The sequence below is a fragment of the Platalea leucorodia genome, assembly GCF_965183815.1.
Source record: "Platalea leucorodia genome assembly, chromosome: 5".
Lineage (NCBI taxonomy): Eukaryota > Metazoa > Chordata > Aves > Pelecaniformes > Threskiornithidae > Platalea > Platalea leucorodia.
In genome coordinates, this window is record NC_138827.1 from 50,544,049 (window position 1) to 50,570,735 (window position 26,687).

Here is a 26,687-nt window from a genome sequence, read left to right on the forward strand (position 1 = left end):
TGAAGCGGCCAGGTCATGCCCACCTCGGCAAGGTAGTCCCAAAGCTGGCCCAGAGGGTAGGGCAGGTCAGAGGCCATGCTCTCTGCGCCAACAGGCGGTTGCTTCAGGCCCTCAGGAGCGACGCCTATCCTGACCCTGACCCAGCCGCGGCGGCTGCGAAGGCCAATGCTGCTCTTCCATTTGGGGGCCCAGCTCTCCGCCACAATGGGTGGCTGCTTCACGTTTTCAGGAAGGGCTCCCATCCTGACCATGACCCATTTGGGGAGGATGCAAAGGCCAAGGCCACCGGGGAACAGAGACACCATGCAGAGAGCCACGGTCAGGGAGAGAACCAGGCTGAGCCTCATCGTGGTCTCTCCCGAGGAAAAAAATCTCGGCGCGCGAGCTGGCTCGGGCCGTCACCCTGAGCAGAGGTCAGGCAGTGACCACCTGGACCGCCGAGTGGCCACCCTGCGTGTCCGTGCTTGCAAGGGTTGCCGACGTGACAAGAAGTCACAGGCTGATGTCCCGCAAGGCTCTGTGATGTCACAAGGCCTTTCCCCGCCCGCCCGGCAGGTGAGGAAGGCTGAGGCGGAGCTGGGGAGGACCTGCGTAGGCGGATTTTGAAGCCTGCTGCTGCCACTGCTGTGCCCGCCAGCGGACACTGAGCCCAGCAGGGGAGCGGGACTGTGTCCCGCGTGATCTGGGCTGTGCCCCCAACTTCTCAGCGAGAAGGAACTGTGCCCAGAGCTCCATCCAAGCTGCGTTCGGCGCTGTGCCCCAGCTAGGCAGCCGTGACACGGTTCCGCTCAGCCTCCTCTTGGGGGCAAAGTGGCAGCCCACGTTAAGAGGAAAGCCAAAAATTCCCTCTTGGTTTGACAAAAATCTTAACCGTTGAGAACGAGGAGTGAATCATAGAATGTCCTGAGTTGGAAGGGACACACAACGATCATCGAGTCCAACTCCTGTCCCTGCATAGTATAACCCCAAAAGTCACACCACATGTCTGAGGGCGTTGTCTAAATGCTTCTTAAATATTGTCAGGCTTGGCACTGCCGCTACCTGCCGGGGGAGCCTGTTCCAGTGGTCCACCACCCCCTGGGTGAGGAACCTTTTCCTTATGTCCAAGCTAAACCTCCCCTGGAATATCTTCCTGCCATTCCCTCGGGTTGTATCATTGGTCATCAGGGAGAAATCAGCACCTGCCCCTCCTTCTTCCCTTGTGAGGAAGCTGTAGACTGCAATGAGGTCTCCCCTCACTCTCCCCTTCTCTAGGCTGAACAGACCAAGGGACTTCAGCCACTCCTCATATGGCTTCCCCTCTAAACCCTTCGCCATCTTCGTGGCTCTCCTCTGGACACTCTCTAGTAGCTTTGTATCTTTTTTTTTCTGTGGCACCCAAAACTGCACATAGCACTCAAGATGAGGCTGCACCACTGCAGAGTAGAGTGGGACAATCACCTCCCTCCACCAGCTAGCAATACAGTGCTTGATGCACCCCAAGACACGGTTGGCCCTCTTGGCTCCCAGGGCTTACTATTGGCTCGTCTCCAACTTGCCGTCGACCAGAACCCCCAGATCCCTGTCCGTGAGGCTGCTCTCCAGCCTCTCGTTCCCCAGTCTGTATGTACATCCAGGGTTGCCATGTCCCAGGTGCAAAATCCGACGCTTGCCCTTGTTAAACTTCATATGGTTGGTGATTGCCCAGCTCTCTCATTTGTCTAGATCTCTCTGCAAGGCCTCTCTGCCCTTGAGAGTGTCGACAGCTCCTCCCAATTTTGTGTCATCGGCAAACTTTGATAACAAACCTTCAAGTCCTGCATCCAAATCATTTATGAAGATATTAAGGAGCACTGGCCCTAAGATGGATCCCTGTGGAACCCCGCTAGTGACTGGCTGCCAGCCCGATGTAACCCCATTTACTATAACCCTTTGAGCCTGACCTGTCAGCCAATTGCACAGCCATTGCATTATGTGTTTATCCAGATTATGCTGGACATTTTGTCCAGGAGGATACTGTGAGAGACAGTATCGAAGGCTTTACTGAAGTCCAAAAAGATTACATCGACTGGCTTCCCTTGGTCAATTAGGTGGGTAACCTTGTCATAGAAGGAAATTGTTTGTTAAGTGGACTTTCCTCTTGTGAACCGGTGCTGGCTGGGGCAATGACTGCGTTGTCTTTCAGGTGTTTTTCAATAACTCCCAGAATAATCTTCTCCATAATTTTGCCAGGCACAGAAGTGAGACTGACAGGCCTGTAGTTACCAGGGTCATCCCTGTTGCCCTTCTTGAAGATTGGGACAACATTTGCCAGCTTCCAGTCAACTGGGACCTCTCCAGATTCCCAAGAACATTGAAAAATCATTGAGAGAAGTCTTGCTATGACATGAGCCAGCTCTTTAAGTACCCTCAGATGAATCCCATTGGGCCCCATTGACTTACAGGGATCCAGCTGGAGCAGCAAATCCTGCACAAGTTCAGGGTTGGTTGGGAGTTTGTTGTTCTCACAGTTATGGTTCTGTAGCCCAGGGCTAGACCCAGGGGGTCCCAGAGCCCATCATCGATGTTGAAGACCGAGGCAAAGAAATCATTAAACATCTCTGCTTTGTCTATGTCCCTGTTTGTGAAGTGACCATGCTCATCAAGTAATGGACCAATGTTATTTCTAGCCTGTGTTTTGCTATTTACATATTTTAAAAAGCCCTTTTTATTGTCCTTCACAGTACTGGCCAGCTGCAGCTCTAGTTGAGCTTTGGTCACGCGTATTTCCTCCCTACAGTGGTGAACAGCCACTCTGTAGTCCTCCCATGTCGCCTGACCTTGCTTCCACTGGCTATAAATTTTATTTTTTCATCTTAGTTTTAGAAGAAGATCCCTACTCAGCCAAGCCGGCCTTCTACCTCGCTTCTTGACTTCCAACATTTTGGAATTGCCTGCTCCCATGCTCTTAGGAGGCGGCACTTAAGAAGTGACTAGCACTGATGGGCCCCAGCACCTTCAAAAGCTCTTTCCCAGGGGATCTTACTAAGTAGTTCCCTGAGCAGCCTGAAGTCAGCTCTCCTCATATCCAGAGTTGAGGTCTTGCTGGCAGTTTTCCTCCTGTTACCATAGATTTTAAACTTGACTGCTTTGTGGTTGCTGTGGCCAAGGCAGCCACCAATCGTCACTTGACCCACGAGACCCTCTCTGTTAGTAAGCAGCAAATCAAGGAAAGCACCTTTCCTGGTTGGTTCTCTTAGTACTTGTACCAAGAAGTTATCATCCAGATGGTTTAGGAATCTTCTGGACCTGCTTGTACTAGCTGTGTGGTATTACCAGTTGACATCTGGCAAGTTGAAGTCCCCCATAAGGTCACGGGCAGATGACTTGGAAGGATCCCTTAGTTCCTTAAAGAATAACTCATCCATGTCATCATCCTGGCTGGGTGGCCTATAGTAGACTCCTACAACGACATCCGCTTTATTTGTCTGTCCCTTAATCCTTACCCAGAGGCTCTCCACTGTGCCTTTGCCAACTGATAGCTCCATGCATTCCAGTCCCTCCACTACATACAATGCCACCCCCCCACTTTGCTTGTCCTGCCTATCCCTCCTGAAGAGCCTGTAACCATCCATTATGGCACATCAGTCACAGGACTCATCCCACCAGGTTTCACTTATGCCTATGATGTCGTATCTCTGGGATTGGACCAAGGCATCCAGCTCCTCTTGCTTGTTCCTCATGCTGCATGCAATTGTGTAAAAACACTCCAGGTGTGGTTCATTGTGCCCATTGCCTCATGGAGCAGTCTGAGGAATTTCACTAGCATGCAGCTCCTCAAACTTCGGTGTGCCATCCCGTTGCTCATCGCTGACTAGCCAGGTATTATCCCTTTCCTCCTTCCAATCTAGTTTAAAGCTCTATCAATCAGCCCTGCTAGCTCCTGAGCAAAAATCCTGGACAGTGTTCCATCACCCTCGTCATGAAAATTTTTTTCCTTGCGTTCAGTCTAAATCTGCCCTCCTTTAGTTTAAAACCGTTACCCCTTGTCCTGTCACAGCAGGCCTTGCTAAAAAGTCTGTCCCCATCTTTCTTGTAGGCCCCCTTTAAGTATTGAAAGGCCGCAATAAGGTCTCCCCACAGCCTTTTCTTCTCCAGGCTGAACAGCCCCAGCTCTTTCAGCCTTTCCTCATAGCAGAGGTGTTCCAGCCCTCTGATCATTTTTGTGGCCCTCCTCTGGACCCTCTCCAACAGGTCCCTGTCCTTTCTGTGCTGAGGGCCCCAGAGCTGGATGCAGCACTCCAGGTGGGGTCTCACCAGACCAGAGCAGAGGGGCAGAATCGCCTCCCTCGACCTGCTGGCCATGCTTCTCTTGATGCAGCCCAGGATAGGGTTGGCTTTCTGGGCTGCGGGAGCACATTGCTGGCTCATGCCCAGCTTTTCATCTGTCAGTACCCCCAAGTCCTTCTCCTCAGGGCTGCTCTCAATCCCTTCATCCCCCAGCCTGTACTGATACTGGGGATTGCCCCGACCCAGGTGCAGGACCTTGCACTTGGCCTTGTTGAACCTCATGAGGTTCACACAGGCCTACTTCTCAAGCTTGTCCAGGTCCCTCTGGATGGCATCCCATCCCTCAGGCGTGTCAACTGCACCGCTCAGCTTGGTGTCATCTGCAAACTTGCTGAGGGTGCACTCGATCCCGCTGTCTGTGTCACTGATGAAGATATTAAACAGCACTGGCCCCAGAACGGACCCCTGAGGGACAGCACTTGTCACTGATCTCCATCTGGACATTGAGCCATTGACTACTACCCTCTGGATGCGACCATCCAGCCAGTTTGCTATCCACCAAACAGTCCGCCCATCAGATCCATATCTCTCCAATTTAGAGAGAAGGATGTTGTGGGGGACCATGTCAAAGGCCTTACAGAAGTCCAGATAGATGACATCCATAGCTCTTCCCTTGTCCACTCATGCAGTCGCTCCATCACAGAAGGCCACTAGGTTTGTCAGGCAGTCCCTCACCAGGTTCAGCTCCAGCTGAGCCTTGGCCTTCCTGATCCTATCCTTACACAGCCGGGCAGTGTCCCTGTACTCTTCCCAAGATACCAGTCCCTTCTTCCACTGTCTGTGCATTTTCTTCTTGCCCTTCAGTTTGACCAACAGGTCGTGGCTCAGCCATGCCGGCCTCTTCCCTTCCTTGCCTGATTTCTTGCACCTGGGGATCGAGAGCTCGTGCGCTCTGTGGGAAGACTCCTTAAAGGTCTGCCAGCTCTGTTCTGCTCCCTTGTCCCTGAGGGCAGTTTCCCAGGGGGTCCTGTTGATTAACTCCTTGAAGAGCTGGAAGTTTGCTTTCCTAAAATTCAGGGTCCTGACTATACTCTTCACTTGACCTTTATCTCTCAGGACTGTGAACTCCACCAGTGCGTGATCACTGCAGCCGAGGCTGCCTCCAATCCTGACATCACTGATGGGCTCCCTTGCATTGGTCCATTACTCCTGGAAGGACATGACCCACGGGGTCCTGGGCACGCAGCAGCCACTGCCGCCTCACTGGGACATGGCCTCCTTTGAGAACCTCTCCAGGCCATGGGCACGCCACTCGGACACCGTCACCCCATGGGACACGGGCAGCTACCGGGGCCCTCGGCAGGACGCGGGCATCCCACAGTCACTGCCGCCTGACGGGACACGTGCACCCGGCCGTCACGGACACCCCAGCTGTCACGGGCCCTCCCGGGACAGGGCCGTCTCCTGGGGCAGGCCGCAGGCCGGAGCAGGCCGCGCCGGGCCCTGCCCCTCGCGGGGCCGGGGCGGGCGGGGGGCCGCTGCCGTTGCCGCGGGAGGGCGGGGCGGGGGCGGGGGCGGAAGGGGCGGGCGCGGCCCGGCGCTCGGCGGCGGCGGTTGGTGGCGGCGGCGCGCGGGGCCGGCCCACTTCCTGCCGCTGACGGGGGGGCCCGGCGGGGCGGGCTCGGCTCGGTTGCTGCTGCGGGACCGCGGCTCGGCGGCGGACCCCGCGCCCGGCGTGAGTGAGCGCCTGCGCCGTTGGGCGGCGGCGGGGGGCTTCCCGGGGCTGGGGGCGGCCGCCCGCTGCAGTGCGGGTGTCCGCGGGGCCCCCTTACTCCCGCCGCTGCGGCGTCGGCTCGGGCGCGCAGCCCTGCCCGGGTGCCGCCGGGGTGGCGGGGCAGGGCGGGCAGGGGCGCGCGTCGCGCCGCCCCGGGAGGCCGCCGGGGCCCTCCGCTCCCGGGGCCGGTGGCGGGGCGGCGGCCTGGAGGAGTGTGCCTGGCTCCCCGGCTCGGCTCGGTCTCCTCCCGCGGGCCGGGGGTCCGCGGCCCTGCCCGCCGCTTGCTGTCGGTTGGCGGCGTGGCCTGCGCGCCGCGGGCTGCCGGCGTGAGGCCCTCGGGGGAAGGGTGCGGGAGGGGAGCGGCGTTCGTCCCGGGGGAGCAGCCGCACGCCTCGGGGAACCTGCTTGTGCCGGCGGGGGCGGGAGAGCCAGGGCCGGGTTTTGCTGGGAAAACCGTCGTTTCCCCCAGTTGCTGCCCCGCGGAGAGCACTAAATCGAGGACCTTGAGCCAAAATGTGTTGCGTTTCCCCCCCCCCCCCCCCCCCCCCCGACTTTTAATGTGGGTTTTAAGGGGATTAAATCTGATGCAATCAAGGGTTTAAGAATAGCATCGTCCACGTTTCCTAGCATGTGCAAAGTGTTCCGGACGGCTCTCGCATGTGTTCTTGCACAGGGGCGGCTGCGGAGCTGCTCCTTTGCAGAGGGGCACCTGGCGTTCCCCGCGGTTGCAGGCAGCGAGGCTCCCTTTTCCACCCAGCGCCTCGACGCTGGTGAGAGGAGCGGTAGCAGAGTCCGAGCGGGGACAGGCTGGGCAGCCGTAGCTCGGGTTTAACCTGGTATGCTATGCCCTAACCGGGAGGAATTAGCTTTCTTTATTTGCAGGAAGGTACGAACCTGAGTAATTTGCAGCTGTGGAAGACAGCAAGTCTGAGCGTATTCTTCATTAACTGGCAAATGGCTCCGTTTGTGTTTCTGTGATAATGTACCTGGAGAATGCTGCATATAAAAGAAGGTGCTTGTTCACGCAGCCAAATAAAGATATAAACACTTTGTAGTTTAATTTAAATTGTGCCAAAAATACTTTGTTACTGTTGGATGTAGGGCTCCAATCTGACAATCTCAGTCTTCCAAAAGTGATTTTATTCTTCCTAAATTTGAGTTTTTCTATTCTAAATGCTACTTCTTTTTATTTTAAGAGTTATTCAGTCTCATTCTGTCATTGCTTTTCCTATAGTTTCACTGGTTTCCCATTTCTGGATGGGAGGAAGTCTGTGAATATCAGTATGGAAGCAGAACACACTTCTGTTCTTTTAATACATGAGAAAAAGTTAGGCTTCCTGCTTTAAATAATGATTGAATTGAATTAAGTTTATTCCTAATTGAGTAGTCATTAAAAATGAAATGGGGATGAGTGACGCCCTTGTAAAAAGGGTTAATCTACGTTAGAGTTAGAAGTTAGTGGTTGACTGTGGAAGGCCTGTGCAGTTTGCAACTGTTATTCCTCTCAGAAAATGAGTATTGGGAGTGGAATTGTAGTGAGTATCGGGCAGCATCGTTAATCTTTGCAGATGTAGTACCATTATTAGCATCCCTCTTACCTCTGGGGCACATAGTTATCTTCAATTTCCAGACACAAGTTTTATCTTCTATCGAATTCTGGCTCTGCAGTGTGGCTGTTGAGCAGCACTGTGCTGTTTGTTAGGTGTCAGCCTGCCTTAAATCTCTGGTAAATGTAAGAGGGAGGGATACCTCCTGGCTCTGAGCAAGGAGTAAGAACGAGCACCCTGTTACTTAAGATGTTTTTTTTACTTTGGTAGAACAATTTTAAGGATTCAGGGAGGCAGTTTACTGACTTTATGATGTGTGTGTTCCATTTGCCTAAAGAATCATTATGCAGCTGTGGTGAAATTACTTTTAATGGCGATTATATTTTCTTCTGCTTTATTCTCTGCAATCCAGACATTGTTAATCTAGGCTGTGAATTTTATAGCTGGATAAGAGCTTGAAGGCATATTAGTATAGGATGTGGTCAGTTCTGTTGTCGTAGAGCCAGAGTTAAGAGAGGAAAGAAGGTTCTCTTGCTTCAGAATATCACCCTTTTTTTTTTTTCTTTCCTTTTTCTTTTGGATCAGGTCTTGAAGCATAGGGTGAAGGTTTCTCTTAACGGTGCATGGACGGAAAGCCAATGCGCAGGTAAGATATGAAAAACAATTGTCCTTCTCTTATCTAGATATGATAAATCTTGTGAGTTTGTTTCATAAGTGCCTAGACCATAAAATGTTGTTTGTTTTTGGTTTCTTTAAAGGCCTGGTTAGGAGAATTAGAATGTAAAGCATTCATCTTTAGTCCTTACTTAAATGTATTTAGCTTTCAATATTTACAGGACCAGATGTCTTTAAAGGAATATGCTGTTAGGAAGACTACGGAAGACAAGTTATCATAATTCTCCATCCCCCCTCCCTACTTCCCCCATTTACTATCATACTTAAAATCCAGTATTTAATTACTTAGGTATTCAAATTGTGTGATGTGAACTGCCTGGGAATAAATTTAAACTTGATTTCTAAGGGGCATTATTTTTCCCTTAACTAAAGGAGCTTAGTCCCTTTGCTGGAGTGAGGTCTTGGGTAAAAAGGAGATTTCCTTTTCTAATTACGGATGTCAGCTGCCTCAGTTCTAATGAGCTGAAGATGCAGCTGAAGTTTAATTCCGGGGAGTTCTTGCTGTGGTTATGTCAGAAACATTATCTGTTATATAGAGAAAAAATTGTCACGGTAAATCGCCATGATGACAGGTTGGCAAACAGGATCGTCTCCTAGTTCTAGTTGCTTTTCACTATCCGATGGCCATCCCATGGCAAAACTTAACAGGAGATGTATTTATGTATGTGATACAGGCTGTGTGGAAGCAAAGTTTCCTGAAGTTCTCCATCTCTAAATGAAGTAAAGAGAACTCATGCAAATTGCTTAGTTTGTCTGCACTCTTTGGGCTGTTGAAAGTAGGGAGACTTGTGTTATGGATAATTCTGTAAACAGTCATGCAAGAGAAGGCAAGGAATTTTAATCATAGATAAATATGTAGAGCATTTCTAGCTATAGCATTTGCAGAAACCATTAGCCTGGGTTCTGTGTTGTGGAAGGAGGTAAGAAGTAAATAGTCATTTAAACCCTTGCAGAGTGACACTATGTTGTTTATTATTTAATGAAATGAACCCTCAATCGCAACAAAGACTGTGCCACTGCTTCAGTTAAGCTGAGTAAACCTTGAGACATGATATGGGCATCACTGGGGCTATATATTGTTCAATATTTTTGCCAAGATAAGAAATGTGGTTTAGACAATGCAGAGCTGTATGTGACTTTTACAGTGAGTTTCTTTTTCTCCAAGATAGATTAAGTAGCAGACAAGCTCTCTTCCACCTTAGTCTTCCACAGTGGAGACTGTTTAAATCTTAACCAACGTAAACCCACAGCTTTTCAGGTTCTTATGTTGTATTCAATTTATCAAAATGTTTTTGCAAAATGACATAAAATTGGTGACTAGCTTGGCTTGTGTTGTTGTTTTCTCTCTATTTTTTGTGTTCCTAATGGAAAAATTGAGGTTCTAAATTTATTTTCTGCATGTCACATTGAGGCAGAGAATTAGTGCTGAAGTTTGTATGTCTTTTGTGGGTTTGTGGCCTTAGACTTGATATCATGGAAGTTCTGTCTGCCACTGAGACTGGGTAGTTTTAGTGGTGGGCAACAGAAGCAGAGGTTTTCTATTGTGGTGCTGATCCTTGCACTTCAGGCTTTTTTTTTTTTCTTTTATCTTTTTTTTTTTTTTTTTAATGTGAATAATGGGTGCAGACTAGACCTTTCAGTACCTTTTGTCTTCCCTCCCTGTCTGGCAAGCCAGGGTAGAGCATGGATAACACGTTTGGCATATTTTCATGGCTTTACTTTTGAACTAACCTTTCAGCTGATCTCTGTGCCTAGATGTGTTGTAATTGCTGCAGTCTAGCCTGACAAGCACGGCTCTATCGTGAGCTGTGGACTTCAGTTTGTTGAATATGCTTGCATGTTTTAAGGGCCTCTGTGCAGATTGTTAAAATTTCTGTTTGTTATTCTACTGTGTATCTTAGCAGAAAATGATAAAAGGTTCCTGATTGGATTTCAGGCTCACAGATCTTCCTGTGAAGCCCAGCTAAGCAGATGGCGGAGCACTTCTTTTATCCTTTTACTCGGGGCTCTGCAGCCATTTAATACCACAGGTGAGAGTCCTGTTAGATATTGCAAGAAGAGGGGAATGAGACTTGGTCAGTACTGTATTAGTAAATATGGTGAGTTGGTATCAAATGTGTACAGCATTCAGAGGATGGGAAGTACAATTTGAACAGAAAAGGCATTGCAGCTATTCCTGTCAAGATTATAGTAGAGAAAATGCATTGATGTTCAAACAGGATTTATCTTGCATTAGAAATGAAGTGATAGTTGGGGCAGGCTATTCTGTCTTGCTGTCAGGCAGCAGTAAGAGAACATTGTTTTGCTGAAGGTAAAAGCAAGGCAGAGGGGACCTCTCCAGTGAAGGGCATAGTCCCACAGTACCCAAGCAAGGAGGACAGAGCAGATCTGATGACCAGGGTCAGCCACGAGTCCGGTGCTCATCAGGCAAGTCTGTAGTGATGAGGAAGGGCTGAGGTCAAGCCAGGAAGCCAATGCAGCAGTCGGTATCAGTGGGGTACATGGTCAGGTACAGGTGCACCTTTACCATAGCTCAGACTTGAGGGCTTGAGCAGCTCCCAAGGAAAGTGGGGAGGCCCTCCCAGCTCTTTCTCACCCAGCACTTTCCTAGGTCTGATCCCAGGTTACAGCAGTGCTGTATCAGAGCTGGCTCGGGCACAGGCAGCCAGACCCTGCTGAGCGGGAGAGGCTGCAGACTCCAGTGGTGCACTTGGGGCCCTCGCATGCTCTCAGGAAGTTAACCAATTGCTTGGACATAGCTCTTGCCCAAGACAAACTGCAAAAGGCTTAGGATGGTTTTGGAAGACTCCAGTAATGACTTCATCTTTCTACATGTGGACATCCTCATTCTTGGTGAAACTGAGTTTTCTGGGTTTGGTCAGTGAAAATGAAATTAAACAATGTAAATAGGGACATATACACCAGATCCTTGCTGTTCTCCTTTTGAGTAATGTAAAATAATATTGCAGTCAGTTTTATCTGCTTGTTTTCATAACTCAGCCTCATTGAGCACATATACCTAAACCTTGCTGTCTAGGTAAGAAAAGGAGTCAGTGGCATTTTTACTAATAGTTAGACTTTTAGGTAATTAGTTCCTAGAGTATTGATTGCCACGATTAAACATTTCCATTTACTTAGTCGGCAGTGTTGTGGTGGTCACTCCTGTTGCTGAGGGTATCGCCTTTTGCTGGGCCAAATCAAAGATCTTTGTTCTAGCGGTTCTGTAATGAGTATAGGAAATATTTTCTTTGTGTACGCGTTAAATTCAAGGCGAGGCATTGACAGAAATCACTACAGGTTTGGTTTGTTTTCTTCATTTGCTACTAAAATCCATTGCTACTGAAATCTCATAGAGCAATGTATGATTTTGGATTTCAGTCAATGCTTTCAGCCTGAGACTTGTTCTGTTTCATAGGCCTTAGGTCAGCCTGTTGTTTTCTGCTGAATTGTGTTAAACCTTGCTTGTAATCTCATGCTAAAACATACATTATTTTAAAAAAAAATGCAGGCTACTCTGACTTGAAAGTTAAGGAGCTCTATGACAGTATCGGAGAGTATTTTTCTTAGATATGTGTTATTAGATATTTTTTTGAACTTTGAAAGAAGCTGCTGTAAGCTCTAAGGATGAATGTCTCATAGATGCCTGTGTTAATGAATAAAGTTTTGGGAACTGGCATAGCTGAATAAAATGGAGGCAGAGCAGCCTATTTATTTAGCTGACTTACTGTTGCAGGCTGCCTATGCTCCTATTTGTACTTTTCAGCAGTGTGCTACAAAAACTGATCCTTTGTCAGCCCTTTCTTAATCCCATTGTATTTACTGATTTCCCCAGCCCTGCATTTTGATGGAAGCTAATCCCAGAATATCTGCATAGCTGAGCATGAATCTTTTATCCTTGCATACACATTTCCTCTCTGATCCTCAACCCTTCTTAATCACCCCAAGTATTCAGGAGCAGCTCTTAGCTTTGCATGTGTGTGGGGGGGAGGCAGCTAGCCTGCCATGTGAGAATCAAGTGCTGCCTTCTGTCTTTCACACCTCTAAGCTACTGACTCATCATTTCATTCTCTATGCATAATGCACACATAATGCAGTTAAATTATTATCCTTGTGGAGAGACATGCCATCAGACGGTGTCCTTTTAATTCACACGTCTGTGCCTGTGTGTAGCGGCAACTGACAGTGCTTAACATCAAGCATCTGGTTTGATCCAGTATGGAAATTCCCAAGCCTATTGATCACTAGCTTCTGCATTACCCAGAGATAAGTTATGGATGAATCAGGAGTGCCAATTTGATTATTACTCTCTTTTCCATCCATTCAATTTTCTTTAATCATTAACCAGCACTTTCTCTCCTGGAGGAAGGAGGCTGGATACAATGCAGGCGCTCAGATAAACGCTGATGGGAACAATGCAGGAATGCCTGCAGCTCTTCCTAACGAGACTCCTTTTCAGTTAATTTAAAGACATGTTCAGCAGAGTCTAATTTGGGCAGAAGAATCTTGTTCTGTGCTGGCTAGGAAAGACTAGGACTACTGCCTAAATCTGGCCGACTGTTCACATGGCATAAGCTGGTCCACCCCATTGCCCTGTGTCAGCAAAGAGTCTTGGGTGGTGGGATTGACAAGGTACACTGTATTCCTTGTGGCAGCGTAGCTTTAATCTAATCTTATCGTAGTTAGTATCTGTGCTAGTCTAAAAAGTTCTTTGAGATCTGCTTTAGGGCTGTTTTTAGTGGGGGTCGTCTTTGAGGAAAGCCTACAGGTGTAACAGAGGGGTTCTGCTTTCCAAAAGGAGGTCCTGTCCTGTATTTAGGCCATCTCTTGTGATCTGTAGTTCTGTGAAATGGGTTTTTAGTTGAAGAATGCTTGTTCTGTGCTTAGATGCTTTGACTGACAACCCGGTTAAGACAAACTGTCCAAAATTATTACAGTAGCATGTGTCTTAATAAGGCTCTTATTTTTTCTTTTCTCCCAGGGGTTGGTTTGACATAGCTTGAAACCCCTAATGCACAATAAAATCCATTTGGCTTGCTTAGCAAGAGCTAGACTCTACAGAGGGATTCTTGTCACCACCTTTCTCCATCTCTTGGTAGAGAGATTAAATTAGTTACCCTCTGGCCTTAGCTGCTAAGGACTATGAAAGTAAGCCAATTGGGTAAATTAATCTTTAGTCAAGGTTTCTTGGGGTTTTTGTAGGGATACCATTAAACTTAGTTTGTGTATACTGCTGGGAGGAGAGCTTAGCTGCATTGTTTGGGAGGAACTTGGCAGAGCTTTGAAAATGGTTGTCAAACCCCACAAGGTGAATTTGGGTTGTGAGGGACAAGAGTGGGTGGAGGAGAGTGAGAGGCAGTATAACAGCAGAAGGATTTGTCAGAGGTGTCAGGAAAGGAGAACGGTGATGGATATAAAAAAGATGGAGTAGGGATAAAAAAACAAGGCATTTAAGGTGCAGAGGCTGAACAGGAGCAAGCAGCAAAACCCAGAGGGGAGACCCAGCTGGATCTGTGTAACTAAGATATGAGGAAGAGGTAATGGTCTGAAACATCTGAATATGATGATCAAGGAGAGGGTGTGGGGGGAATGGGAAAACAGTCTAAGATGCAAGTAAATAATTTGAACTGCTGCAAAGAGACTGGTTTCCCTGTGGTTAGAAAGTGCATTTGACATAATAATGAGAGGAAAAGATGTGAGTTATTTTTTTAATTCTTTCCTTCAAGCATGCCACAAAATACATTGAGCAATGGCAAAGCGAAGTTAGATTTCTTTTTAACTCTTAGTATGAACAAAGTGGGGTAGTGACAGCTCACAAATGCCTGTGTACCAGAGAAGCTGGTAATGAATAAGATGTATTGGGTCTTTCAGTATATCTGCAACAGCCAGTGTACTCACTGGGTAATTCATAACCATCAGTATTCTGATATTTTGTTCAATATGCTTTAATTGCTCTAAGTGATGGTTTTTCTTTGAAGTGGGAAGAGGCAGTAGTTTCCTGTATTTTCTTTATTTTTGTAGTAATTGCTATGTCACTGGTGCTGATGCATCTTTTTAATAATTGTTCGTATGATATGTGGCAGAAATTCAAATATGCTCGAAACATGCAGAATGGTGTCTCAGGTACGTGTGTGGTGTGTTTAGTGTGCACTGATCTGCTTATTTAGTCTGAGTGCTGAAAATAGAGTTGGGTTTAATTCTTCTTGTTTAGCACTGATTTTGGTCATAATGTGATAGTGAAGCCTGGGGTGTAGGCAGACGTCTCGCAAAGTGAGGTATGAGATGTGTCACCTTGGTTCATCCCTGCAGAACTGCAGAAGGGCTCGGGGCAATACTGCATTCCCATTCTCTCAAGTTAGTAGCATACACGGTGTGAAGCGTGATCTGTCATTGTTGTGCTGCTGTGCAGAGGGGTACTGCACTTAAGCCGTGGCAGAGCTGACATCTGCTCAGGGATGTGAGGGATAAAGGAAAGGTATCTGAACTTTTGTAAAGAAGGACATCAGATAGCTAGAACGCTGCATGCGGAGCTGGGAAGATAGTATGTTTTTCCTAATCTGTGCCAGAAACTTTGTTTATATATTTTCAAGTGGTTCCTCATCTCTAAAGTTACAATCTTGACTTTTTCTTCCTTTTTTGGTAGGCCAATAGTCGTGGATGCTTTGATTGTTTTTACTTTTTTGTGATTGGTCTGATAATCCCAATTACCCTCTGCAGTTCTTAGTCTGACATTCTTGGGAAAGATTAACCTTCTTTTGAAACATGTAAGGGAAGGTGGATTGAGTCAGAAGCCTCCATAATTCAAAAATAACTGAAGAGGTGATGATTAAATGGATATTCTGTGAACCTGAAAGATACTCATGGTAGGCTGCAGGCCATTTTAAGTTGCTGAAATCTATGTGACAGTTTAGTGTGTTCAGATATCACAGTGATGAGCGACCCTATCAAAAATGTAGGTGGAACGACAGAGAAATTTGGTTAAATCGTGCAACTGGAATTCTTTTCAGTGGAAAGCCATGTCCAGCTCTGTCAAAGAAAACTCAACTGACAGTGGGCAAGTCAGCTAATCTTCTCTGCTTTGAGTCACTGTCTATGAAATGGGGCTAATATTCCTCTGCAACGCAAGGCTGTTACGAGGTTCAGCTAATAAATATGTATGTGTAGCTGGATATTACAGTGGTGTGTCATAGAAAGCATATAAAAATAGGTATAAATATAAGCCTGTTTAAAGTTGGCATTTGTTTACTTCTAGGTACGCTTTGGTTTGAGACGGATTCCCCTTTCACCTGATCATGTGCTGGTTTCCACGTTCCAGCATGGAGCTATGGGCACTGCTGGTTTTGCGCTTGTAATCGGTGCGAACCCTAGAGCTTTGGCTGACAGCTGGTGATAGATTAATTGATGATGGTCCTGTCTTACGGCTTCCTCCGCTGCAGGTGTACCAGTACTCGACCAGGAGAGACCGGAATGGACGTGACTAGCCGTTGCACACTTGGAGATCCTAACAAACTGCCAGAAGGGGTGCCGCAGCCTGCTCGCATGCCCTACATCTCTGACAAGCACCCTCGACAAACTTTGGAAGTCATCAACCTTCTCCGGAAGCACCGGGAGTTGTGCGATGTGGTGCTAGTAGTCGGTGCGAAGAAGATCTACGCCCACAGGGTGATTCTGTCAGCCTGCAGCCCTTACTTCCGAGCCATGTTCACTGGGGAGCTGGCAGAGAGTCGGCAGACAGAAGTAGTGATCAGAGACATCGACGAAAGGGCCATGGAACTGCTGATTGACTTTGCGTACACCTCTCAGATCACTGTGGAAGAGGGAAATGTCCAGACCTTGTTGCCAGCTGCTTGCCTTCTCCAGCTGGCTGAGATCCAGGAGGCCTGCTGCGAGTTCCTTAAGAGACAGTTGGACCCTTCCAATTGCCTGGGCATCCGAGCTTTTGCTGACACTCATTCATGCCGTGAACTGCTGAGGATTGCTGACAAGTTCACACAGCATAACTTCCAGGAGGTAAGAAGCTAGTATGCTGGAATCATGTAAAACGTGTCCTGTGAGAGCCTGGGCAACTCTCATTTTCTGCTTTCCAAATCCTGCCTTTACATCTGCTGCGTGCCCTAATAGGGATGGGTACAGGCTGTTAGTTGGGGAAGAAAGGGAAGAGGTACCTGCAGGACTGCCTTGCACTGGTGGTTTGTATATGATCCACAGCATTTCTTCTCTTAGAGTTGCGTGGTGAGTGCTATGTGGAAGGCAAGGTCGCAAGCATAGTCGGAGTTTGGTATTATATCTGACACGGCTGCACGATGGTGTGACATTCCACTCCCCTTTCAGAAATGTTCTGCATTCTATAGGACTGGAGGGGAGACAGGTATTAAAGTAAGGACAATACATCAATAGAACCAAAAAAAAATGGTGTTCAGTTTAGGGATTGGAAATGTGGTTGTATGGGGGAGCATACAGCTGCATCAGTGGAGTCTTCAACTCCTTTGCTGTAGCAGAACTAGGGTTTTGCATGTATTGTTCAGCAGAAGTTGTTTGAAAGTAATTCAAATGTGTAATTTTGTAGCTGGCCTTTATAAACCCAAGTCTCTTCTCCTTTGTTAATTCTGCCTAGATGATTTTGGGAGGAAAAAAATTGCCAGCAACTGGTTCAGGGAAGGATCAGCATAATAATTAAGGATTCTGTGAGCAATAGTCTGAGAAGAGTGGGTCTTTACTTAACTGTTACACCCAGATGTGGAAAGGAGACCAGCACTTTTAAGTGGTGTCTTTCCTGAGTGCTGGTTGGAAGGGCAAGAATTTGCATATGTTTTGGAAGCAGCTACTCTCTAGGAGTGCGCTCAGCATGAAGGTCTGTTCCCTTACGAGACAGATTAGTCTCTTACCTTTCCCAGAAACTTCACTCTTCAATCCCTTGGAACAGGTAGCCTCCTGTGGAGAAATCTCCTCTTTCCACTTGCTTCACAGGTAGATCCTTTCCAAAGGGAGTAACTCCAGTATTGACTCCTGATGCTAATTTAGATTCCCCAGAGCAGTGGCAGTATGTAAGTGCCATGACTGATTGCAGCTTGCTGACTTTTTTCCCCCTGCAGGAAATAGATTGGAATTGTATTAATTTTAGTCAGGTAGTACTTAAGAAATTATGAGCAGAAGCAAACACAATTGAACTTGACTGTTGGATGCATTAAAGACAATACTTGCTATTTAACTGTAGACACATGACATCAGTTTACTCTAAAAGTTGCAATTAAATATGTCTTTCCTAACCATGAAGACTAGAAAATAGAATTTGCTGTTTAAGATGAGAGCTTGTTTTTTGTAGAACTTGGTGATTTCCCAAAAGCCCTACATTTTAGCTAGCCATTTCATGTGCTCTGTGCTTGCTCTGCATTTCTTTTCTTCTGTGGTTTTTTTGGGAGCAGGATGGTAACCAGATGGTCGTTTATTTTCAGTGCTTCGTCGTTTTAATGGTTAGATCTGTGCTCTTCTTGTTATTACATGAGTAGGGCATGCTTACAAGCCTCTAAATAACTTTTTAACAGCATAACAATTTTGTTTTTAAATGTTTTATCATTAATACATGCAGCTGGGTGTGAAGAGCTGCCTGCTATGGGGTTCTTTTCTTTTGCAGTCCCTCGAAGACAGCTTCCTGTCTTCCTTATCCCTGTTAAAGCACACAAAGACAAAAGTTTTGGAGTCAAGGAAACACTCTCCTCCTCAAAGGTCTTGCAAATTATAATTGACTTAACTGAATCACAGCCTCTGGAAAGCAATTGCTTAGATTAGAGCACTATTTCTTTGGCCTGGGCAGGTTTTGGTGTCCCTTTCAGTGCCCAGGGAGTTTTGAAGCTCTTCATCCTTAATGATCAGTTCTTTAGCTTCCACTGTTTCACTGCAGACAATCTTAATGGTGCTGCTTGTTGGGATTGTATTCTGTTCTGCCATTATTTTCCACCTGGAGAGTGGATTGGTAATCCCTGATGGAAGCCAGTGACTCGGCTGCTTAATCATCCTCCGCCATGGAGGTTGAGAACTGAGGAAAAAAAAAATGTGCCCTCCTCTGCAGAGGCTGTATGGTCATTGTTCCTCCGAGCTGGCAAAAAGAAATGTGATATGAGAATTTCCTGAATGGCAATGTAAAATATTAAGCACTAGGCATCAGGCCAACCCATGCAGTTACTTTGAATGCAGTCTGAATTGCTTCACGTCCTCTGCTGTGCTAACCTCTAGTTCTATTAATTTTTATGTGTATTGCTGCATTACATCATTAACTTCTTGGTAAAATGTTTTTCCAAGTTTTCCATTCCCCTCAATTTAATTTGTTGCCTAAACCCCCTAGTGAATCTTGCGCACGTAATGTGAAATGGTTCTATTAACAACTCCGCTGTACAAGAACAGCCTTCGTATTTTTTTGTTTGGTCTCTGACATCTGTGTGAAGGGAAAAAAATATACTTAAGGATGAACAACTTGTACTTTGTATCAACAGACAAAAATTGCACTCCATATTGTATACTCTGACATTTATTCTGTCTGTTTGTAAATGCAGTAATGCACATGAATACTGTAGAGGAAATGAGGCCTATCCAATTCTTGTTTAGTAAGCAAGTCAGTCAAATAGACCATTAATATTAGTCAGCTAATTATTAGTGTCCTGATAATTAAGCCAAAATAAGCCAAAGCGTTTTAAATCATTATTTGTTTTACTATGTAAACTAACAGGCTGCATAGTAGAAATAACTTGGTTTTCCATCGATGCCAGCTGGGTTTTCTGAGGGAGGAAGGGAGACTCTGGCCGACCATCCTTAACTCACATTTCCAGAGCCTCTGTTTCAGAATCTGAGACTGCACTTGCAAACTGTTGGGGTAGAGTTTACACATAAGCTAGTCTGTGTAGAAGGGAGGGAGACTATGGAAAAATGCTGATAAAGATCTTTAATGACTAGCCCAGTTCTTACTCTAAGGCTGAAGAAGTGTGCGGGCTAACCTCGCTGTGGCTCTTACTGCCCCGAAAGCCCACGGGGTCCTAGACCAAAGTTTGATAACTGATTTCACTGTCTGTTATGTTCCTTTTAACTATATTTGCTGTTGTCAGTGGTTGGCAGTTTTTGTATATTCATTCAGTGCTCTTAATTTCTTCAGGTAATTAAAAGAACTGTGCAGCTGACTGCTGTTGAGATGATTGTGTTAAAGAATGTATTTTTCTTTCATTTATGCTGCAAATCATAAAATAAGTCCTGGAATTCTAAAGTGGTCGCAAATGATAAGGACAAGCCAATACTCAGTTATTTTCTGTCACTGAACCTCTCAGACTACAGGCTACAGACTGGGAGTGCTTGTAGGGAAGCCAAGCTGACAGTTACCAATCAAACCATTTCTGCAGTTCTTTTTATTTTGATTCTTGCGTCTTTCCCATCTACCTGGTGTCAGTGCAGAAGATGTGGTTGTGCGTGAGCTCTGTAACCTCTCAAGGCTGACTCACGTGTGCTCTGTGGTGTGGTGTGTGAGCGGTCCTCCAGCGGCAGCTAAAGTCTCCTGAGAAACTTGGTCGCTTTCTTGGGTACTGAAGGAATGAACATGTTTGCAGATTGTCAGTGGCTTGAATTTCACAAGAGATGAGTCCTTAGGGCCTTAGGAGGCTCTGATTCCCTCTTAAGTGCATCTGGACTTGTGCAAACTGTATGTATATGTTTAGAGCATATGAAAGAGGCAGAATCAAATGAGTCCGTCACCCTCTCCTGAAATATTTTCTGTTCTGCCGCAAATCAGCATTCAAGACGACTTCCCACGTTCTCTACAATGCCTCTGGTAACTTGTTTCTGAGACTCTTATTTTTGTGCTCTGTTTTGAATATCTTGTGAATAGAGCCTCTCTATTCCAATACCACTTTTCAGTCACATATTTATCACCTATGCAACATTTTAATTTCTTCTTTATATATTAGACATGGCAAACAAGGAGACTGATTTTTAAAGAAGGGCTGTGTTTTTCCTAAGTTTTGAAACCTAATCAGTGTGTTCTGTGGTTTAACGCTTTAAGTGCCCTACAAAAAAACTTTGTGTAAAATTCCCTTTCACTTGCATCCCCATCTAAAGGTGTCTGTGTTGTGTTCCCGGGGTCTACATTCTGCTCTGTGCAGCAAACCCTTCACATGTGTCGATGTCAAAACAGTGATGGGTATTTGGCACTTTACTGAATCAGTCCATTAGACTCTAATTCAAGTGGACTGTATCCACTTTAGAGTTGCGCTGGAGTGGTGAATGGCTGTGGTGCTTTGGCCACTGTCCTTACTTTCTTTTTTTTCCTTTCCATTTAACCAGGTAATGGAGAGTGAGGAGTTCATGCTGCTTCCTGCCAATCAGCTCATAGATATTATATCCAGTGATGAGTTAAACGTTCGCAGCGAAGAGCAGGTGTTCAATGCGGTGATGGCCTGGGTGAAATACAGCATTCAGGAAAGAAGACCCCAGCTGCCACAGGTAATGTTGAGTGCAGTAATGTTCAAGACCGCTTTATCCAGGGGAAGAGTAATGAGGGCTGATATGTTGGTGCCACAGCAGTGTCACAGTTCTGAATGCAGGCAAAGCCACAATAATTCTCTGACTTCCACCTGTGTTAGGTGGCTTGCACTTTCCCTTCATCTAGGCTGGAAGGTGCAGTGGCTAGAGCCTTCAGTAGGGGCTTTGTTCAATTGTTTCCAGGTAGGACTTGCCAAACTAGATCATTCCAGTAGTCTGTCCAGACAAACCTGCCTGCATTGCTTTGAGTGTTGTATAAAAAAACCATAGTGTATAAGAAAAAGCTTGTCTTCATTTGCGGTGTATCTTTAAGCTTTGCTGTTTGATTTATGCCTCAGCCCTCATGATCTTATACTGGAGCTTGTCAGAATGGTTTTGTTGAAATACGATGCTTCATCTAAGCCAAGCCATTTCCCAGAAGAAGCACCCATTCTGACAAAGCTGTCAGCCAGAAAGCCTCTGAAGTCTCAGGCTTTCTGATCAAAAGAGGTGAGAGTCTGCCTGCCTCAGTGTTTCTACTTTCGAAATAGACATTAAATGCAACTTTATTTAGTGGAAAGCTTTTGAAAACTGTTTTAAATAAACAAACCAAACCAGAAAAACCTGCTGTTCTCAAGGTAGCTCTTAAAGCTCTTATAACTGTGTGCCTTTTTAGGCCCCTCTGTCTATACCTGCATGCGCCTCTAAATTCTAAGCCATTGTGAAAGGCATGTTATTTGTTATTGTTCATTTACTGCACAATACCAGTCACATTTGAGAGAGCTAAATGGTTGATAAAACTTCTAACTAAACTAGTGTTTCAAGCAGACATATTGACATGTAATTTTGTAGAGGTTTTCAATTGTGACCTTGTTTTCATCTGTTAATAGATCCAGTGGATTGTCCCCTTTCAAATACTGATTTTCTGCTGGGTATCTAAATTGATACATTGAAAAGGCAAAGGTGCTGTAAGATGAGCTGCATTTCACTAAAATGCCAGGATTTGGATGTGTAAATGACCGTGCATGTTTGCCAGAGGAATTATTAACTCTTTTTATCAAAACTTGTTAGCCGCTATGGTTTTCCATTTGGCCTCTTGCATCTCTGTGGGTATATGTGGTTTACCATATATGTTCTGTTTTGTGTTTTAGGTCCTGCAGCATGTCCGTCTACCGCTGCTGAGTCCCAAGTTTCTTGTGGGTACAGTGGGCTCTGATCCACTTATTAAAAGCGATGAGGAATGCCGGTAAATCTCCTCACTGATTTACAAAACTGGATTTTGTTGTATTTGAGTGCCTTATTTGCATCTGTTCTCTAAAACTGTGCTGATTTGTCAGCATTTATCTCATGTGAGATATCATTTATCTTACAATTTCCTCTTTTGCAACTGGGAGGAGAACAGATGCAAGACTGTGTTTTCTATTTCTATAATAGTCAACAGTGTGCCCTAGAAGTGTCTTTGTTCTTTCAAGTTTTCAGTGAAATAGCAAACTTTGAGTGCAGTTTGACTGTTGGTAAAGTACCCTTCAGTGTGCTGTTTTCCATTTCACCTTTTTGTTTTTCTGGTCACGGCCTTTCATTACAGCTTACCACTTCGATGGCATTCACGATCTCATTATGACTTAAAGTAGTTTCTCTATGTAAAAAAAATCTGTACTTTTATGATAACTGAATTGGACTCTGGGATTAGAGTCTACTATTTCCCACAATGCTAGTGCAGGGAAACTCTTAGTTCCTTCTCTTATGGTATAAGTCTCACCTATCTAGTTCTACAGAGTTCTGTATCATCTATAAAGCACACAATTTTTCTTGTTGTGCTTAATGTAAAAAAGTCCAGGGGGTAGACTAAATTGTTCTCTTCCTGAATAAGCATTCATAGTGGGGGAATTCCACATTTGTAGAGGGAAGGAGGACTTTTTTTTCTTTTTTGTTTTGTTCAAGGGCTTGCAATATTAGGATTAGTCCAGGTGGCAAGTCATGAATGGATGGACAGTGTGAGCTGGCCAGAGCTGATGGAGAAAATATTCATCAGAAGGGTACTATCTCCATCTATTGGTCATGTGTGTGTAATATGTATTTGTGTGCTTTTCAACTCCTGATTTGTTCCTAGACAAAACTGATTGTTAAGTTTTAGCTTGAGGCAGTCTGGGCTTTTCTTTTCTACATAATAAGCTTGACAAACCTCTTGTCACAGTTTTTTAGTGGTCTTTATAGCAAGCAATATCTATTATTAACTCTGGCCAAATATTGATACTGGTCTACTGCTGTCACTGTGTAAATGACTTGTAAACAACTGTTGAGTATTTAAGTGACAGTGTACGTTTTAACTAGAGCTATTCATGCACTTATGTGATTTGTGAATACCTGAAGCGCATGACTAGTGCTGGCTGCTCTTGCCATTGGTTTTGATTCATGCCTTCTCCTGTGACTGATGTCAGGTGAACTTTGGGGATTAATATTTTCCTGTCTTGCACAGGGATCTAGTGGATGAAGCTAAAAACTATCTGCTGTTGCCCCAAGAGCGGCCACTGATGCAAGGACCAAGAACTAGACCACGCAAGCCCATACGCTGTGGAGAAGTGCTCTTTGCAGGTGCGTATAGCTCCTGCTGGCTTAGGCCGGGAGATTCAAGTCTGGGTTTTCTGGTGATAGTGCTTCCATAAGGCTAGTCTTTACAACATGTTTCTGAAGTGGCCTGTGCATTAATATTTGGAGATTTGAGTTAACTTACACTTTCTTACTTGTGTGATTTCTTTGGCGCTATGAATGCCACAGTACTTTCCAACTTATGCTAATCCTCTTGAAAATCACATTCTGTCTTCTAATTATAATCCTCAGAATGAGTAACTCGGAGATGGGGCTACTGGGTTAAGGCTGACAAAGTCCGGAGGGATTATTTGTACCAGGCACACATACAGTATGTGAGCTCAGTGTGTTGTTATGACGCTATTTCTTGTGTTTGGTTCCTACAGTGGGGGGCTGGTGTAGCGGGGATGCAATTTCCAGTGTCGAGCGTTATGACCCTCAAACCAATGAGTGGCGGATGGTGGCTTCCATGAGCAAAAGACGCTGTGGCGTTGGAGTCAGTGTTCTGGATGATCTCCTCTATGCTGTAGGAGGCCATGATGGTTCCTCTTACCTTAACAGTGTAGAAAGGTAGGTCTCCATAGGGCCAATGTGCAAAATGGTAACTCTGAATGTTTAAACCTGGGTGCAGCATCTTAAAAATGAGTTTATTTTGCCATCTGTGTTCTTGTTCTGCTAAAAACCTGAAATTTATATTACATGTTATCTACATTTCCTCCTCCCTTGCATACACCTTCAATGTTGTGTTGGTTTACTGCTGAACTAGGACTTCATGCATAACAGCTTGTGTCATGTTATCCCCAGCTTAATGAGACAAGACGTAGCCTTTGGTATAAGGAAGGCATATGTAAGAGGTGGGTCTGGGTATAATTGATGGGAGGAGTGATGATCCTTAACCTTCTTTGCAATTGCTGGATTGTTTTTAGCAATGTTGAGGAAGGTGAGGTTACATAAGCATTTCTTCGATGTTGAGGGAAAGAGCCTGGAATTTTATTGTGGAGTGGTAATTAGAGAATTAAGGAACCTTGGCACTTACACAGAAGAAGGAAAATAGGTCAGTTTTAGACCTGTGAAAGACACAAATCAAACAATATTTGCCAAGCTTCCTGTTTCTGGGAGCTGCATATGGCAATCCCCATGCCTAAAAGCCCCATGACTCAAGCACTCCTAGTACTCTAAATCTTGGCCCTGTAACAAATCCAATGAGCTATACAAATATCTCCTTTCTCCTCAAGCCTCCCCTTCTTGCCATGTGTATCCTTGCATATTCCCAGCTTCCCAAATCATGACCTTAACCTTATATCTCCCATGTTCTGCACTTTTCTGCTATGCACCATATTTCCTTGTTTCTGGATTCCCAAGTCCATCCGGTTCCTTCGTCTTTTATCTCAAAGTGCAGGTCCCAGTGCTAGCTGAGTTGTTCTGTGAACTGCAGAGAACATACAGCAGAGTAACTCTGGCTGCTGCTTTTTGCATAGATGCAAGTTACCGCATGTCAGCCAGTCCCTGGTAACCTACTGTCTTATGAATCTCAACATTTGATCTTCAGTTTGAATCATCTCAAGCTGCTGTTTGAACGTCCCTGGAATAACATGTATTGGATGCATTATATCACTTCAAGGGTTTTATCCAACTTGCAAATAGCTGTGTTGCAGTTAAACCTCAAGATAGGCAAGTTTCACTGCCTTAGTAGTTCCCAAGCATGGGGGAGTCTGAAGCATACCTAGACAGGCAATTTGTGCTGTTTATGTTTTTCTAGGTATGATCCGAAGACCAATCAGTGGAGCAGTGATGTGGCCCCCACCAGCACCTGCAGGACCAGTGTTGGAGTAGCGGTTCTTGGGGGCTACCTCTATGCTGTGGGTGGCCAGGATGGTGTCTCTTGTCTCAACATTGTGGAGAGGTACTTTTTAATTTAAAAAAAAAAAAAAAAAAAAAAAAAATGTGGGGCACAGGGAGAAGAGGGTCTCTTAGAAGGTGCAGTTGGTGCAGATGAGCTGGAGAGGAGGTAAGTACTGTACAAATCTTTTGGGGATTTTTGTTTGGAGAGAATAAGGTCAGTCTTCCTGCCCCGTTGTGAAGATGTCAACACTTCACTAAGCTTTGGTGTTTGTTCTTTTGCCAGGTATGATCCCAAAGAAAACAAATGGACTCGAGTGGCTTCCATGAGCACCAGGCGCCTGGGAGTTGCAGTGGCCGTGTTAGGGGGCTTCCTCTATGCTGTGGGAGGCTCTGATGGGACTTCTCCTCTCAATACTGGTATGCCTTTTGCTGTCCCTCATTGCAGTCAGCACTTGTCATTGTCCTGTTTGTCCTTAGTGTCCCCAGATGGCTGTTGAATAAATTAGTCATCAGTTTGCTGTGTTTTTTTTCTCCTTTAAATGTGATTTTTACCATACAGTAACTTCACTCTCTAGACTTGTGAGCCCCTACTGCCTGGTTATGTGTGTGGTTTTTTTTCTTTCTCTATGCTGCATTTGGCAGTGTGTCCTGAATAAAATACTTTGATCATTTGCATAACAGTTGCAAGCACATCTTTTTTTCCTACAGTAGCCCTTTTCTGCTGTAGGAAGGGAGGTGCCAAAGGTAAAACTACTGCAAGATGGTGATGCAGGTCAGTTTGTAGCCTTGTCAGCTCACTCTTGAGTGAAGATGCTGAATGCAATTGACTTTGTAGGACTGGAGAGAGAATAGCAAGCCTTCTATAGAAGAAAAGCATTAGAGTGAGAGATAACAAACTGGTTCATCATATTTTTGGTGTGTAGAAATTGCAGTGTCTTTACAGATTGAGCAATACTTTGGATGGAGGTTCAGAACTGCTAACCCCCACTGCCTGCCAACCCTGTTGTCCAAAGATGTGTCATTTCCTCTGCAGTGGAACGCTACAATCCCCAGGAGAACCGCTGGCACACAATTGCACCCATGGGGACGAGAAGGAAGCACCTGGGCTGTGCGGTATACCAAGACATGATATATGCTGTGGGAGGCAGAGATGATACGACAGAGCTCAGTAGTGCTGAGAGATACAACCCTCGAACCAACCAGTGGTCTCCTGTTGTGGCCATGACATCCCGCCGAAGTGGAGTGAGTTTGGCTTGGTTTGCTTGCTTATACTATACATAATCATGTGGTGAGAGCGCAGGGTAGTGTCATCTTGGGAGGTTTCTCTTTTGCTTCCTCTGTACCTTCACGTCTCTTCTGTGAGGGGAAGGGTTTGCAAAAAGTCAAAGCTCTTTAGCAAGACTAGAAAATGAAGTGGTAGTCTCATGCCATAGACAGCTGTTTAACATGCCTGAGGATGGGGAAATGGAGTCATTTGAGGGTCCTTTTTAATAGTTTTGGTCCCTTATACGGAGTCAACTACT

General features: G+C 45.6%; 1 protein-coding gene across 4 annotated transcripts in view; it reads left to right on the forward strand.

The window, feature by feature from the left end:
• Nucleotides 1-5,921: 5,921 nt before the first annotated feature.
• KLHL20 (kelch like family member 20) overlaps nt 5,922-26,687 on the forward strand; it is a gene marked incomplete at its 5' end in the record, with an annotated part of 31,329 nt that continues 10,563 nt past the window's right edge. For 2 of the 4 annotated variants that reach the window (XR_014228248.1, XM_082312625.1), the window contains 8 exons: nt 15,646-16,251; nt 20,560-20,718; nt 21,888-21,982; nt 23,213-23,328; nt 23,709-23,892; nt 25,082-25,225; nt 25,448-25,581; nt 26,198-26,406. Coding sequence is in view for 2 of the 4 variants with exons in the window: in XM_082312625.1 (XP_082168751.1) it covers nt 15,646-16,251; nt 20,560-20,718; nt 21,888-21,982; nt 23,213-23,328; nt 23,709-23,892; nt 25,082-25,225; nt 25,448-25,581; nt 26,198-26,406 (1,647 nt within the window). Of the gene's footprint in view, nt 5,984-8,154; nt 8,216-15,645; nt 16,252-20,559; nt 20,719-21,887; nt 21,983-23,212; nt 23,329-23,708; nt 23,893-25,081; nt 25,226-25,447; nt 25,582-26,087; nt 26,407-26,687 lie in introns of those variants that run through there. The other 2 variants (XR_014228247.1, XM_082312626.1) reach the window with 2 other exon arrangements.